The sequence below is a fragment of the Diuraphis noxia genome, unplaced genomic scaffold, assembly GCF_037042655.1.
Source record: "Diuraphis noxia isolate RWA-SAM2 unplaced genomic scaffold, SU_Dnox_SAM2 contig0001, whole genome shotgun sequence".
In the NCBI taxonomy this organism is placed as follows: domain Eukaryota; kingdom Metazoa; phylum Arthropoda; class Insecta; order Hemiptera; family Aphididae; genus Diuraphis; species Diuraphis noxia.
In genome coordinates, this window is record NW_028301711.1 from 34,308,243 (window position 1) to 34,327,619 (window position 19,377).

Consider the following 19,377-nt stretch of genomic DNA (forward strand, 5'->3'; position numbering starts at 1 on the left):
TGATTATAATAGTTAAAAACTTGGTCAAATTTTAGTAAATGTTAAAAATGGTATGAATACTTATTACCTAATATATCACTAAAAACTAATAACAAAGAAAAAATATTAAAGCTTAAAAAGCGTAAGTAGTTTTTTTCCATACAATTATTTGATTGAAAAAAAAATATATATAGGTAATAAAAATATAATAACATTGCAAAATATTCAGTTTAAACTTTAAATAATAACTAGGTATAACGAAATAATAATAAACATGACACATGATAAGCTAAATTCACATTGATTTACACTCCCCCTTGAGTTTCACCGGTCATGTTGACTGTTGTAATATAATAATAATATGCATAATATGATGGTATTTAATATCAATCTAAAGGTGGCAATAATATTATAATATTTTGATATTAAACGTAGGTGTGATATTATTTTGTAAGTCGCACGCGCTATTAAAGTACACGGAGTATAAAGTGGTTAGGTCCCACATAATTCAATTATTGTATGTAGGTGAACCAATATCTGGTATTTAAATGTCGTCCAGCGGTATTTAACAACCCAATTTAGAATGATAAAGAAAATAAGAGGGGCATTTTTGGTCGTATATTATAATAATATTACAATGCAGTCACGTCGGTAAATATGCGACGTGATAAAAAAAATCTATTATAATATATATTATAATTGGCAATAAAAGGTTGTACCTTTTTAAATCGTACATTTTGTATGTGTCGGAAATGACCAGAACGTGAACTTCGAAATCGCTGTTTGAATTATCGCACGTTATATGTTCGATTTTTTTTTCGTATGAACATATTTTAATTTAATTTTATACAATATTAGGTACAATACAACACACGTCCGATCGGATAAGTATTTTCGCACACTTATATTATATTTTAAACTACGTTATTATTGTTATTATTATATCATTATTATTATTAAATCTAACTCTATACGACGTGCCGGTAACAGTAGTGTGTATAATACAACAATATAAATGTTGTGAAGGGGGAGGGGTGGTTTAATAATGTATAGGTACAACAATTTTTAAGTTTCTGACCACGTAAGCTAACGATCACCGACGACGACGACGATAATAAATAAAAAATATAAATTAGTGACAATATTATTATTAACATCAACTTTTTTTTTTTACATACTATATTTTGAAAAATCGGACGATTGCGTCTACTTTTTTCACACATTCGCAATCACATAAAAATTATATACCCATCGCGTTTTATTACTACCGCCATGGAGATGATTATTATTATTATTATTGTTGTCGTAAACGATTATGTATCTTTATAAACAGGCCGGTGACGATGTTGTCGCAGAGTGGAGCTAAATAATGATATTATTTTAATGTCCAAGACTAAATACTCGTTTGGGCTAAGCATGGTGTCTGGTCTGTTCTCGGTCGTCGTGTGCTGGCGGGATCACGAGCGCAGGTCGGTTGTGTGCCGCGCGCTCCTGCTGCAGTCTCCCCGCGATATCCAGCGCCCGGCCAGGTTCTGTCCGACGGTGGTGGTGGTGGTTGTTCTGCAAGTTCACCGGTTCCGGTCGCAGTTCCTGGTTGAATATTGGCAACCGACAGTGTCTGGACCACTCGTTCTGAAACAAGATAGCAATATTGTGTTATTTCTACGATAAGGCGGTCTACAGTGCTTATAAATATTGTTATTATTATCATCATAACAATAAGTACTTTATTTAATTTATATTTTTAACAATTATCACCAACTTAATCGGTTGATTTTAATATTTTTGTTTTTAAACTTTTTATAGTTACCTAATTATTATCATTGTGTAGTTAAGTTGATTTTTTTCGTATGATGCGGAACCAGCATAATACAAATTCGTTAAATCTTTTTAGATCTTAGTAGGTATATGTAATAGGTAATATAATATCATAATAACTTAATGTTTGCAGAAAGTCAAATGTATTAGTTAATGTTAGTGTAAATCAAAATACTTAGTACTTAATAAATTAATGTAGTTTGGAAAAATTAACTTTTTTTTGACTGAGATAAGTTAATTGTGTTTTCCATTTTAAGTTTAAACTTGTCGAGTTAATTTTTTTCTTTATTAACTTATATTTTTTTTGTGGGAAGCAGTTAAATGGAAGCATTTAGGTTTCTGTAAGAAAAACAGCTAACCTATATGAAGAATTTTTTATATTGACTAAGTAATTGAATAATTTATTTTGTCAAAAGTTAATTCAAATTAATAAACAACAAAGAGAAAAAATAAATTACTAATAACAATATAATTAATACAATAAAACATTCTTGAAAATATAAGTCAGTGGATAAATTTTGATCAGAAATGGAACCGTTTTTCGTATCCAATGGTTTAAAATGATTTCCATTGTACCTATTTTAAATTTAACAAATTCATCATAGTGACCTACCGACTCAATCACTACTAAATTACAAGGAGCACTCAACATCTATAATTACTCAACAACAGAAAACGACTTGTCCGTTGTTTTTTTTTTTTAAAGAAATTGTTATAATAACCTCCTCCATAATATTATCATACATAGATCCGTACAGCAATAACATTGCAATAACAGACGATATTAATCAACCTCAGTACATGCCACATGGTGATTAATATAGGTACATAATAAATTCATATTCGAAGTGTCGATAAGTAGGTACATATATTTTTTTACAATTGAAGACCTTGGGGAACTTAAATCTACAATTTTTTTTAAAATTCTAAATTTTTTTTTTTGAATTTATGTTTTTTTTGTTTTCTGAATAAAAATAAAAAAAGGACATGACGTCTGGTTATTGCCCCAAGGTCTTCAATTATTTTTAATTTAATATTGGTATATTGAAAATCGTTCATGTAGTCATTATACATTCAAATTATACCAACACATCTATTTTTTGTTCAATTTATTGAGTACTATTTTTATAATTATTTTTCTGTAGAATACAATACGAGTATCGGAGTACCTACGTAGTATCGTGATTATATAGTGATCAATCTAAAGAGACTACAACGACGGGTGAGTCTACATAGATTGATTTGTAGGATTATTAATTGTGATTGTGTATAATAGGTACCTACGTGTTTTTTTTTTAATTCATGTTAGAGCCAAGGGGTTGGACTTATAATAATTATATGCATAATGTACACGCTTTAATATCTATATACTCGTAGAAATGCAGTATGATCACACATATTATATTTTAATAAATAATAGCAAAAAGTCGAGGTAGTCGGGAAATACGATCTAGCATTAATAAATAATAATAATCCGTCTAAAACGTAGCATATTTTGTTAACCTTTTTTTTACCATTTTAATTTTATAAATTGCATTTTGAATAATAAATTCGATTGTAAGTAATTAATTTTACTGGAACTATTCGTGGTGGATGAAATAAAAATAATAACCTTTACAAACAATGCAGTAAAATTAAAACTGATTTAGAATTAAAAATTGCTGTTTAAAATGTACCTACCTACTAAAAATAACTTTAATCTGTAAAAATATATCAATAACATCTTCCATCAGACATTAGGCTTTAGGCATTATCATATTATTATTATACCTATACAATATACACCTACGTTTAAAGAAATTAGCATGTAATGTTATTGTTTCGTTTTTATTAAATTCAGTTATGTTTTCAAACTTGTAGTAATAATATTGTTAATTAATTTATGTATGTATGCTTACGCACATTATGTATCCTACCTATCTATATAGTGTTGAGCAAAAGAAGAAATTGAAATGTCAACGTCGTAATTTACTTTAATTTACATTAAAAAAACATTGTATTGCAATTCATTGCAATATTATATGCATAAATATTACATAATAATATAGAACACTCCTATTTTTTTTTTTAAGTGTTGCTGACATACAAGGTCATCGAACTTATTGATATAATAAAAAATTTTAACATCATAAAGTTGTTAAGCGTAAATTAATTACAATATATACAGTAAATTACAAAGATGAATAAATAAATAATAAAATATGACATCATGATAATTAGTTAATCTAAGTGTATTTTTTTTTTTTTTTTATTGGTGTTGAGAAAGGGCATCATGAGGACGTCCGCGCTTGAGACGCCGGAGGGTAGGCTTATCGTTGAGTTTGAAATATTTTGCACTTTTGGTGTTGTTAAGTTGGCGAAAAAAATTTATTGAGAGATACTGTATGTAGGATTTAACCATCGGGATTCTAAGTCTGTATGAAGTGCTTCGTTTCTGACGAACCACGGCGCGTTGGATATTATGCGTAGAATCTTGGACTGGAAGACTTGAATTTTATTTATGTGAGTATTGGCACAGTTACCCCAGATGGAAGCAGCAATGAGTCGTAGAATTTGCTTATATAGAATCATGGAGCACTTCCAGCTAAAGGCGGTTTGACAGTTGATTAAGGGTAAAGAATTTTGAGTCGTTGGTAGCCTTGTTGGAGTTTCGAAGAAATGTGAGGGTTCCAAGTTAATTTTTTATCTAAGATAACACCTAGATATTTTATAATTGGAGACCAGGATATGTAGTCGCCATTAAGTACTAGAGAGGGAGGGGTATTGGGGCGATGAAGTGTAAATAATACTGCTGTACTTTTTGAGGGGTTTAAGATAATTTTCGATTTTTTTGCCCAGCATTTTATTTTGTTTAAGTGGCACTGTATATTATTAATGGCAATATGTACGTCACTGGAAGTTGAAAAGACAACACTGTCGTCAGCTTAAAGAGAAACTTCTGTGTTAGGTGTAGTGGGAAAGTCCACGAAATATAAATTAAAAAGCAGGGGAGAAATTTTGGGTCCTTGTGGAACACCGGCTGTTATTTTTTTTATTGAGGAACTGGTGTCATTTATGCGAACTGCAAATCAACGGTCAGAGAAGAAGGATTTAATTATATTAAAGATTGCAGGATGGGTATTTAAAGTTTTTAATTTGAACAGTAGGCCATCGTGTCAGACACGATCAAAAGCTTGCGCAATATCTAAAAAAACTGCACCAGTGTGAAGTTTTTCTTCAAAACCATTATTTATATGTTCAGTTAGGCGGAGGAGTTGTTGCGTAGCTGAGTGTTTCGGTTTAAAACCAAATTGATGATGTGGAATGGCTTCAGTTGCATCTAGATGTTTTGTTAACCTGGTGTACCTATATGATTTTATCAAATATTTAGGAGACTGAAGATAGTAGACTTTGGTCCGGTAACTGTTAGGGTTTGGGTTATCTTTTCCCGGTTTTTTTATCATCATAATTGAGGCTGTTTTCCAGTCAGTTGGAAAGTGGCCGATTCTTATTAATGAATTGAATAAAATAGACAGATATGTGGTTGCTTTATTTGGGATTTTTTTTTAATATAGCATTTGTGATGAGATCGTGTCCTGGAGAGATTAGGTTAGGTAATTGTTTGGTAATCTTTTTATTATTTCATTAACTTCGGTAGGAGTGGTGTAGGGAAGTATATTTTGTGGAAGAATATCTGGTTCAGCTAGTTTGTCGTACACCGCGGTTTCTGTTTCGGTATCTACAGCATTGTTCGGTGAGAAAGTATTTTCTAAGATTTTGGCGAAGAGTTCGCATTTTTCAGTATTTGAATTTAGGTAGACGTTATCCGATTTTAACTGAGGTATAACACCAGAGTTTGGTTTGATTAAACGTTTGGTAGCGAGCCATAAGTTTGAATCCGAAGGATGAATTTTTCTGAATTATTCAGTATTAGAAAATAAAAAATAAAAAACGTATTCTAAAAATGTAGAGCAAGTGTCTATGGATTATATTTAAAAGAAATTTTTAAAAAATTTGATTAGAACAAAAGTTATTTCATTTGTCAGAATGTCAGATCTCTTTGGGACACTCTGTATACAGTTATATGAAATTACAAAATATTGCTTAATGTTAATTCTCGTTTTATTGCGAAGTGTAGTGCGTCTAAGCATGTAGAAGACTTGTTTGCTCTAAAGCCAGAAGGTAACAAACAACTCATAGAATTTTTTGACTACACTTTTCCAATTACTTAGATGGCAGACACTTCCCCCCGGGAATGTGGGCTGATCGGTGATCGCACCACAAACTGCTGCGAATCTTTCCACGCAAAATTTAATGCTGAGTTCACGTCTGCTCATCCTAACATTTTCAATTTCATGGAAATTTTGAAACAGATACAGGCTGACACTAAAGTATAAAAACATAGACCAACGTCTTAAAAATACAGTACAAAACTATGAAACTATAAATATCAATACATATTTGAAGGGTATCGATCATAGTTTTAATGTCTAAAAATTTTTATTCTATATTAATTTTATAGTTATATTATATTATTTTATATTATTATGCCTTAACAATATTTGTATTTTATATTATTTTTTTGCAGGACGTTTTTTAGCCAGATATTTTTGGCACAGGTTCTTTTTGAACCGGTTCAATTGTCACCGGATATAGTTTAACGGGCCAAATGACGTGGAACCAACAGAAATATGCTCCTATTCTCCTTTAATAGATATACATATCGAAACGTGAACAACTATTGGAGCTCCCAATAGGTGTACCCAACTCTTATTATTCCGTCCTTCATCACGGTCACTGACCATCGGTCAGCACCCTACAATAATATTAACGTTAATCACCGCTGTCTATATTTCTAGAAACCACGCTGAACATGAGACGGAAACAATAATATTATTATTGTTCCTAAAGCTAAAATTTCAAGTACGTTATTAGGAAAATCCTGAATAAGGTATAATGTATTTTGATATTATAAAATATGTATGTCTTGATACATACAACAGAATGCGTATTTTTAAAACATTTAAGGTATCTAACTAGGTACATATATTTAGGTATCGTGTTTTTCGAATGTATTTGTATACTATTTTTACATGATACGAGCGAGTATAGGCTAATTCTTCAAAGTATGGTACATTATAGTAAATTATTATGCTGTGTACCCCGTATATCCCTATGAGAAAATTGTTAATTATTTATTGTCCATATATAGTTACTGGATGCAAATTCTATATTATGTAACTATAGTTTATTGCGTTGTACCTACCTATAAATAAAACCGGTAATTCTTTGCAGAGTAAACTTTCCTAACCTGTTTTAACATTAATTTAAGTTTCAGTTAATTGTAATTTAATTGTAGTATTAGTGAATAATTTTAAAATATCTTCACGGTTAATATAATATTTAATACTAAGAACCTAAAGAATATAATTCACTGAATCGATATTTATTTATAATACAGGACCGTAAGATGTATAAAAGCATTCTCATATCTGTAAGGATAAGGTTAAATATAATATATCTTTTTAACTTTTCGTTGTAAAATAAATTACTCTAGTTTGTATAACTTTCGAAGATTTATACAGTTTTAATCAGTACATACTTAATAAGTAACACTTATTTCAGGTATGTTATAAGCCCGCTAAAGTGAGCTTATTGTTCGCTCACAAAACAACCTCCACAGTGTTGTGTTTAAGAATTTTTTCATAGAGCGGGTTCAGCTAATTTTTCAAACACATTTCATCTGGGTTCACCACTCTCCCACATCCCCAAACTTCACACTGAAATAGAAACTCGATTTGTTATAATGGATCACAAACAAAAATAAAAAAAAACATATTGATATTAATATTAAATTATTTTATTTATATAAAAGAACATTTTTAATACAAAATCCTATCTTCTGGGACTTAATATGTGACAATTCATTGTTGATTTCATCAACATTTAGATACATGTACTTATGAATGGAAATCATAGATTGCTATTAATTGCTAGTACATTTAGACTCGTCTAAAAAATAATACAATTAAAAATTCAGTTATGCGGGGTCCAGAACCCATAGATCTCCGCACCTCATTAAATACAACACTGACACTCCATAGTTACGACTACAAAAATAAGCAAAAACCTAAAATGAATCAATACGTAATTTTATAATTTATAACATACGTAATCAGCTTCAGCGCTGCAGTATAATATCATTATAGGTACATTATATTATTATATATTATAATATTATTACTACTATACTCGCGCGTGTTTATTTTAATGGAGTTGTCTGTTCCGATACTCTCTCTCTCTCTCTCTCTCTCTCTCTCTCTCACACACATACACACAACACACACTCACAAAATAATGTAATAATATACACTCGTATCGTATAATAATTACTTTTTAATTTATTCAGACGATGACTAAGACTACGGTGACTTCGATGCGACGGCGAAGAACCGACGACCGCACGCGCAATAGACGGCACCATGGGAAATCTGTGGACCACCTCATTTTCACCACTCCGGTCTGGATCGACGGAAAGTCATCATTTAAATAATAATAATATAACACATACGTGAATCAGTTGACGAAGTATATTATATTAAAATGTGTGTGTGTGTTTCCAAGTTGATTGGATGGGTTTTGCACTCGTTTTCTAACACACTTGGACGCGTGTAGGTAATCGAACGATAGCGTATTAAATATTAAATGCACGTCATGTGTGTCTTATTGTGACGGTAAGTAGGTACACAATATAGAATATCAAATATTGTATTGCATTGTACGTATATATTATGTATACATAATACATTTAAAAATACAATAACAGTTTGTAATCATGCGCACCTGGTCTCGGTGGTAGAGTGCGAGAGTTAATGTAATACTATTATTATTATTATTATTATCATTATGTTATACACTGTATTATAGATACCTACGCGATGATAGACATCACAGTTATGATTAAAAGACTCGACTTTTTCTATGTGTATAATATACATCAGCTGTATTCCTAAGTACATAATGTTATGTATGTATAATAGGTACACACACCGATTTCTCTAAATACACTGAAATATATACGTGACCGCGCGCGCGTGTGTGTTCACGTATATTAAATCATCTTATAACAGCAATATATACTCGTAAAATATTATTATATTATAATATCATTATACGTAAGTACGTCTGTCGATTTATTACGCTACATCATATTGTTATCATATTGTTATTATAGTCATAATATAAATTATAATTACATAATATGTATAACATGTTTTTCAATTCCATGTAACACATACACACCACGGTCACCACGACGATATGCTATTTGTAAATTGCTTATGTTTTCGCATATTATAGGTACATCATATGTATACAAGTAGGATGCTTAATCAAGCATGCTCACCCCTTTTTTCTTTAATAATTCAGTTATACCTATAGGTATAAGCTCATATGTATCAACATAACTTACTATGTTAATAAAATAAAAGACAAATAATTCTTGTACTATAATTTATAAGTCTTAAATGGACAATAAGCCGTAATGTAAACAAAATTTGATGAGTTCTTTTCGATTTAATAAATATTAGATCCTATATTAACTACAAAGTACAAACCTCCAACTGTGTTAAATATATTCGTTAAGCTTACATATTATTCTTCTGGACATTTTACATTTAACAGAAGCCACCCTGGCCAAGTTGTATTTGTACTTAGTACTTACTATTTACCAATTTATAATTTTTATTCAGACTATAGGTAGTAGCTTATATTTTTATGTCATGAGCACCTTTTTTATATGGAGATTTCATCAGTTTGAGGAAGGACGTTTTTAAATGTTCCACCATGTAATACGTCATAGTAATAGAATTATTCAAAAAAGTCTAATGTATGTTCTAAGCTTTTTTTACTTTTTTTAAATTTATTTAATCATTTGATGAAAATTTCAATATTTTTTAGTCATAATTATAGTAATATTAGTTAAATTTATGATAATTTTATTATTGGCGTTAGTCATAGAAAATATTGAAATTTTCAACAAATGGTTAAAATCTTCAAGGTTTTAAAAAGTACTCAGATTATACGCTACACTTTTTTGAACAATTATATGTTTATGTATTACACGTGAAACATGTTCAAATGACCACATGAGCTGATTAAGGGGGAGGGGGCTATGGGTGCTCGGGAACCCCCTATCATCTAGCCACCAATAAAATAAATTTATACTATAAATTATATAATTGGTTATTTTTTAAAATAAAAATAAAAATAATATCGGTGCTTTTCGTTATCTCCGTCACATACGACAATAATAACTTACAATTGTTAATTGTTTTCGAAGTATTATATATATTTTTTTTATAATATAATATAATATATTATATTATATATTATACATACTCATTACCCGTATGTAACGACACGCGCAGACGGCAGAAAACACCGATAACAATAATTGTAATAATTATTATTATAAAAAAAAAGTTAGCACTAATAAATCAAATAGAAAATGGTAATATTTAAATAAATAGTAAGGTGTAACAATTTTTTTTTTTTTAGCACCCCCTGTTAAATTTTTCTGGATCCACGCCTGAGCTGATCGAATTTCCATAAAAAAGGTATTCACAACATACAAATACATATACTATATATTGTACTACATAGATCAGTTGAATAATTGTAACACATTAACGTTCTTTTAAAAAAATATTACCAAAGGTCAATTTCTTATAGGTACATATTGTTTTGTTTATAATTTTGAATAAGCCTACTACACATACATGTTTAATATATTTATAGCCTGCTATAAGTACACGAAGGTTTATAGTTTTTAATTTTGCAATACATTTCACTACCTAACTCATTTATAGTTTTTTTGTAGGCATTGAAAAAAAACTAAGTCTTTACTTCGTTTCCAACGGAATATTGTAATTCCTTCGTGCATTGGATATAAATGACTGGATCCATGAAGTGGTTATTTGGACGGTTGCAGAAGGAAACGCGCATTGAACTATATGATAACTGGAATGCTCACCCGCCATAAGACCAATGTAAACATAACCGAGATAGCCTGTTAGAAAAAGACAGCAGATAAGAATGGTGTTGCTATCTCTTTTTATCACACTATCAATACGACACTGTTTACCAATAAATAATAATAATATCGTTCGTTTAACGTTTTGTTCTTTGTTTTAAACTTTTGTGCATGTTCAATACATTTAAATTTGAATTGAGCTTGATTTATTTTATAATTAATAATTATTTTTATTGTATGCTTTTATTTCAACATTACTGCTTATTTATACTCTTATTTTTTTTTAAACTTATTTATCATAATCTAATATTGTAAATTTTTGGTGTATGGTTTTATTTTTATTATGCTTTAATGGTTGTATGAATGCTTTTAAATGTAATAAATCAATTATAATATTTTGCTATGGTTCCTTATACAATTGAATATTTTGCTAGTTTATTTATGTAAAATATTTTTATTAATATATAGTTTTATTGTCATTACAGGAAAAATATCTAGCTGAAGTCAACTCAACATAAGTTACCAAGTTAATAACTTACACATTATATAACTTCAAGGTTATGACTATAGTTAAAGTATCTACAATTTCTTATAGTATCTTTAAATAATTATTTATTTTAGGGAATTTTGGCCAAGATGTATAAAAAAAATCTATTGAAGATTCTAGTTTACCTACTGGATCTTTCCAGTAGTAATCGTAGCTAGATTATACATGTACAATTTTAAATTAAGTTAGGAAATAGTAAGAAAAATAATTGAGGTAAGTTGTAGGTACAGCTTCAGATAAGTAGTGTAAGTAACTTTTCTTTCAATTATGTATAATATTATAAATACTATGTTTTTATTTTAATAAAAATCAGATTTTCGTCATTTTATATGCTTATAGTTATGAATTAAAACCGTCTAACTTTAGATTTAAAACTTAATATTTTATTCCCAACATTTAACATACAATTCCCTAAAACTTCCTTTACATTTGTATGACAAATGGACACTAAGTCCACAAGAAAAGCATGCTTCTTTCAATACTTGTTATAGGTATTATAAATTATAATTATTTATATTCTATCAATGTAATCATAAATATTTTGTGGAAGTTAAAAAATAAAATATAAAGATACCAAATTTTAAGAACCAAACTAAAGTCTAAAAAAATATCGCGGACCGTGGTAAATTAATTTAAGATATTAGCGCAATGTGTAAGACAAAGATAGTAACACCATTAGTATGTCCCATCTCGTTCTAACATTCCGTTTCGGGCAACACTGCTTGGTGAGCATTCCAGGTATCATATAGTTCAATGGAAACGCGTTTTGGTTTATGATGTGAATAGCTCAACTATATTTTCTCGATAAACAGAGTATAATTTGAAACATTTATTTCCGGATCCCAAATAGTCCAAAATCAATTAGAATAATTAATGTAAAATTGATTGTAAAAATGATTGTAAAAATTACAACTTGTACATTACTCGTGTGTGTAATATATAGCAGTTGGATTTGTAAAACTATTTTATTGCAATCAGGGCTGAAAAAAAATGGACTGACTGATATAGCATTGTGCTCATACCAGCCACACGATATTATATTATATAGGTAGGCGTACCCTTTATAAAATAAGTACGTATATACTTACTTAAACAGTACCTACCTATATACGTCTAGAGTACACCGTGTACGATGTTTATACACATATCATATTCGAGTATAATAATATGATGGGATATATTAAATTATAAATTATACATACGATGTGTACGCATAGTAGGTTGCACGTACCGGCGATGGCGATGTCAATTACTTTGTCGACAATGTTCGAGTGCGAAAAAAATGGAAATGTACCGTACACACTTACCACTTATGATAAGACGTATCCGATGTGCGGTGGCATTTAGACACGGTTTTCCGGAGCAGCTATCGGAAGAGACGATAGAAATTGATGTGCGGTGTGTATCGAGTGACGTGATGCAGAACTGCATACGAGACTAATAAGAATCGAGTCGATAGCGCATTTTTATGTATAGATAGATTGGTGGACGTATCAAATTAATTTGTACAATAATGTGGGGTAAAGTGAGATAGATATATTATATATATAAGTACTATAAAAGCATAATATAATCGTGTATAAGGGCGATAGTAAAAAAAAATGATTTAATAGATGAGTAGGTATAGGTTAGGTGCAAAAGTTATGGTTATAAAAATCTTTAAATTATGAACTCAATGACACGAAATAGTACATTCAGTGTAGCATACTAGTTGCCTCCCAAAATACAGTCAATTCTGCTTTATTGGGACACATTGGTTGCATGTTATTTTGTCCCAATAAAGCGGTTGTCCCAATAATCCGAAATGAAAAAAAAAACATATAAATTTATTGAAAAACTGATTTTTTATGTTTTTTTATTACAAGTACAAAAAGAAAAACATAGTACATATTATGTATAACCTAAATATTTATACATATATATACACATATATATATATATTTTTTATTATTTTATCTTATTTAAAAAAATTAAGAATATTACTTTGTTTTTTACATTTTAATGTTTGTTGACGAATGTAGTCCGAACAAGTATCTAAAGCACTTATCGGGCTTTCTTCATTTCCTTGTTGAAGAAAAAATAATCTCAATGTTTCCAAAGATATGCATATGAATTACCTCCCAGCCTTATCGTAAATAAAAAGGTTAATAATATACAATTGTGGAATCCGATGATCGGGAAAATGCGTACGAATCTTTTCATTCTTAATTTAAAAAATATTTTGATTCTCCTCATTCAAACATATATAAATTTATAGAAGTTTTAAAAAATATGCAAACTGATACTACAATAATAATAAGAAGTGGTCTAGAAAAACAACGAGTACCCAGAAAAGTAGTAAGACAAATAAATAATAATGCTATTCATAGAAAATAAAATTAAACAATTAAACAATTAAACAATAATGATATTACAATTAAAGACTATGTTAATATATTAGCCAATAAATATAAATACAGAAAATTATATTATTATTTATTATATTTTTTTTTTTTATAAAATGAATGTATGTGATTGTTTATGACTTATGACTTATAATTTATATGTTTTATGTTTACGATAGAATTATATTTTTTATAGTTCAATTTTAATTTTTTTATAAATAGGTATGTGATTAATTATGACTTATAATTTATATTATTATGACATTATTATATTTTTATATAACCTGGCATATCTTTGTTGTGACAATATCGTTTTAGAAACCATTTACAATAATTAACTGTAGATGAAAAACTAACACAAAATTGCGTCCGGAACGCAATTCGTTCAAAAAGGTTCGTCTAACTGTTTTGGTACGCAATTCGTGTGTACCCATTATATGACAACATTTTGTGACTGTGCACCAATACCGGAACGGTTTTATTATTGTAGAACGATACTACACAACGTTACGAAATTTGCTACATCTTCAATAGATCTAACGAATCACTGTGATATTTTTGTTAAATTAATGATATTTTTCTGTCAATAAAGTAACCATATTTACCAAGATAATTTTAATAAAATTTAATTTGTTAATTGTTATAATATCATCATTCATGACATACGTTCTTATAGAAACTAATTTATTATCGTTATCATCGAACAACACAATAACATAATATATGGGAGAATATTCTAGGGGTGGCCACAAACTTTAATTTTGGGAGCCACAAATTGATGAAGCTTTTTGTAAGAGAGCCACATTGTTAATATACATATGTTTATAAAATTAAGCCACATAATTTTTAATTTTATTACATATAAAGGAATATTTATTTTTTACACTACACAGAGCATTATTGTTTATGTAGCTCGCGATGCGATCCTCGTTGTGGCCATTCCTAGTATATACTATTATATTCTTGTATTGTATGAGCCAATTGGATGTATTGATTTCCAAAACAAATAATTATTATATACTTTAAATATAATATTATGTACCTGATATTAAAAAACCTTGCTCAATATATCGTATACCAGATTATTATTATGATATTGGAGTGACATTAATTAATATTAGTTTACGACAACGTTTGTGTGTATGTTTTTAGTGGTTGTCATCATGTTTTAGGGCAGAATATATTTTACTCTAATCTTCAACGCTGTTCCTAGCTGAAAATCATTTTTATTATTCGAACATTATATTATTGTATGATTTATTACAACGTTTTCTAGTAATTTTTTTTTTAAATTATTATAGTTAAATTTAAGTTTGTTTGAAATTTAAATTTTATGCGTATACGATGTAAAGATTGTGTAATTATATTATTCAAGGTTGTATCAATCCCTTGACCACTATGACTATTCTTAGTTTGGAAAAATTAGCATAAATAAAATTTAAAAAAAATAGTTTCGCTTACCTAACTTAACCTCACGTTTATAAATTAAGTTAAAATTTAACATAATTTAAAATATTTTACATTTTGGTATAATAAAAAAATATATTTTTAATGATCAAATATTGTATTTTAAAACATCAGATACATCCCCCCTTCAAATGATAAAACCATTTGACCACCTCTGGCACTAGGGCACTATTAATAAATAAACACCAGCTATTCTAATAATTGCAATAATTAATATCAAATAAACGAAAATCAAAATATATTAATATAACAATGGTTTTGTAGGTTGATTGTATGGTAAATCCTTTTAAAGTTTGGTAGATAAATAGTTTAATAGGTTCTAACATATCAATAGTGTAAGTTAAATCAAAAATATTGTCATAATAAACTAGTTAGGTACATGCTATGATTATGCAAAAGTTGTTAAACTATTATAATGATTTTATTAATTTTTTATTAAATTTTTATTTTTATTATACAAAATATGTTAATTTAAATTCTACTTTAACAGTATTTATATGGTTTTATTTTATGTGTTCGTGGGTTGTAAAGTTTAGAGCAATAATAATTATTAATTTCATTGAATATTCTATTGCAAGTACGATATAATTTGCTTTTATATTTCTGTACATACTTGTGCGATACTATATATTATGATGTGTATTCTGTATATTAATTATACATTATTTAGAAAAAAAATTATTATATTTTAGTATTGCATTATCGAAATACAGTAGATATATTTTAGAAATTATATTATTATATCAGGTATTAAATTATAAATAATTTGAACTTGGTATTAATATTTTTATTTATACATGGGGAGACAAAAAAGGATGATCTCTCATATATTATATACTTGGTATACTTTTCTAGGTTAAATTATGATTTTTTTTTTTCAAAATGTTTCTATTTTAATTACAACTGAACATCTTTAGGTGATATAGATAATGACTTCCACCGTCCACCACTTTACGTCGGATGAAAATTATAATATGAATTGATATATGACATATTGTTACACCATTTTTGTGATTAAATACGACACACTGTTTTGCGTAAAATCGTTTGGTAATATCTGCACTATGTTACAACTTTATTTATTATTTATTTAATCATGATATAAACTTCGATTTTTGAAATTTTTTAGTAAAAATAAAAATTTGATCAATCCAAGTATTAAAATTAACGAATAACAGCCAGCACATATTTATTTTAAATCCAACTAACCAATTTACATCATGAAGTCGTTCGTGACGATTTTTATTGGTGCAAAAAAGTAATAATGAATGCATCGTTAAATAAACAATTTACCAATATTTTTTTTTTATTCTTGGTACATAATGAAGATTTTTAGTCTTAGAACTTTTTATCATACAGAGAAACATTTATACTACACTGGGATCAGTGTTGAGACTTATCTAGATAAATTTATCTAGATAAGTTATCTAGATAATTATTTAGTCATCTTTTATCTTATCTAGATAAATAGTTGAATTTTATCTAAATAATTATCTAAGATAAAAAAAATCAATCATCTAGATAAATTCATCTCTATACAAAAAAATATATAATACATTATAATACAAAATAAAAATCAAATAAAAAAATCAATCATCTAGACAAATTCATCTCTATACAAAAAAATATATAATACATTATTATACACATTTTTATTTTTATGATAACTATCCAATACTTTAAATTTGAATTGTCGAGTCATCTCAGTAAAAAAAAAAAAAAAATATGTTCATAATAATGTTAGTTATTATACAGGTATTATATTTTATTATTGATATTTTCGTTAGCGGCCCGGACACTAGCTGTGATTAAATATACCTACATTACATTATTACGAATCGTGTAAAATGTGTAGTTTTTTCTTGATTTTTATGCTTAATTTAAAAAACGTTTTTTTTTAGTTATACCTTAGTTATTTATAAATAATAATGTTTACTGTTAACATTAATTTACTCATATAGCCAATGTTTATATAATATTGAAGTACTAAGTAGTATCAAAGGTTTACTCTTAAAATGTTTTGGATTTCAATGTGTTAAAAAAATTAAATTTATCTTTCTTGTTATCTAGATAATAATGTATTCTTCTATCTTTATCTAGATAAATTTAAATTGTGTTATCTTTTATCTTTATCTAGATACATTTTTGTCCTGTTATCTTTATCTTTATCTAGATAAAAAAGTACTTATCTAATTCTAACACTGACTGGGATGTTTGATTTTTGTACGTTTATAATAGTCATCTACGAACTTTTTAAGGGTATTGGATAAAAAAATGTTTTGAATATTATTAAATTTAATCCACACACAATTATAATATATTTTTCAAATTAACAGTCGGCGAATTGCGGAGCATGTAAACATCAATATATTTATACACGACTTCAATAAATCAAAGCTTATAATCCTCCTTCGAACAACATAGTTTTAAAGTAAATATAATATAATCGCAAAAATGATGTTGAGTATCAACATAGAATTTGCAGCAAATTGGAAAGTTGTGTAATATTGGTAGTCATTTTGAATTACCTACCTATCAACTAAACATGTAAGGTTTTAAAATCAAAATACCAATACGTCAATATTACTAAACAAAAATAAAAATATTATAATTAAACTACTAACAAGGTTTATACCGAGTACATAATATATCAAATGAGTAACAATCCCTTTTTTCAACCCTAGCAATAATTATAGTATGTTTGAAATAAATCTGATGAAAAGCGATTAAAAAAAAATAATAAAGCTCTAAATCTACTACTTAAAAACATAACAATCGCTCTATATATATTATATGAAATAGCAATTTTTTTTTCAAATCTCGGCACTTGCAGTATGATGCTATAAAAACACAAGGTTTGGAAAATTTTACCCTGAATACACTTAGTATTACGAGCACAACGTTATATCGTTAAAATAAGATGGAGAGGGAAATATCGCATCAACACCGTATATATATTTTTTTTTTTAATAATCAACCGATACGTACCCGTGTGTTTAATACCTTTCATTAAAATGACAAAAGTTCCAGGCAATGGGCCGGATCGTAAAGCTGCGTTTTATTGCCGTCTGCATAGCTAGGGAATTTAATAACTATATCAGAGTCCGCCGGGCTGTAGCTCATTGCAGGGACCACCACCCTACCATCACACACCCCCACGCAAACTCTCCACCAACCACCGCAACTTGTCGTCCCACTCACCCGCCAGCCTTTAAAACGAATACTACATTGGTATAAATCATACATATATATGTATATATTATATACATAATATTATGGCATATATACCTTCGTCATGCATGTTAACTGTTAACTACTTTACGCAACAACATTTACGACAGAAAATATAACTACAAAAATTTTGTTTTCGATGTGTCTGCCTTTATATATATATATATATACCCTCGGTATACATTATACCAATGTATATAAATAGTGGGGTTGGAAAAATGTAAAGAAAATTATACGGCTCCGGACTTAATATAAAATATATTATACGTATATATATTATATTTATACTATTCCAGAAAAAACGCTATTTTCTAGATTGTATACGACTTGAGTTTAATTAAATAGGTGTTTGTTTTATTCCGGTCTACCTTGTCCGTAATGGATATTTTCTCGTTGTTATTAGGACAATATTTCCAGGACACGAACCGGACGGTTCGTCTGTGTTAATCCCAATAATATTACACCCCTCATTTTTATTTTATAAAATAACACATTTTCAGATTTCGTCGTCCGACGGGAACTAAAAAAAATGAAATACATTCACCCCATATCACTTCAATATAACAGCAGGGTAGGGTTTAATTGGTTGTATACCTGTAGGCAAATTAACTCGATTTTACGTGTAAGCATATACTAATAGAGGTGTAAATATGACATTTATCACGAATTTATTTTTATTTTTAATTAAAATCTTTAAGTTATAATTTTACATTTTTCTTCCTAATCCCAATTATTTTACATCGTGTTATTATTTTTTATTCCTAAATAAATTCATCTCTACTTAACTGATAAACACAAACGCACACAGTAAGTTATTGGTACTATTAACATTATATACTTTTTAAATTGTTCAGTATATTTTCCGTTGAATATACGACTTAATAAGTGGATCATTTTCGTGATAAAAATCATGAAGCAATGAACCAAAAGGTATAACC

General features: G+C 28.2%; 1 protein-coding gene across 1 annotated transcript in view; it reads right to left on the bottom strand.

Annotated features, from left to right (window-relative positions):
* Window positions 1-112: 112 nt before the first annotated feature.
* Window positions 113-19,377, bottom strand: part of LOC107173196 (uncharacterized) — a 171,738-nt gene continuing 152,473 nt past the window's right edge. The window contains exon 4 of the mRNA XM_089215719.1: window positions 113-1,611. Coding sequence (XP_089071845.1) covers window positions 1,390-1,611 — 222 coding nt within the window. The 3' untranslated portion in view covers window positions 113-1,389. The remainder of the gene's footprint in view (window positions 1,612-19,377) is intronic.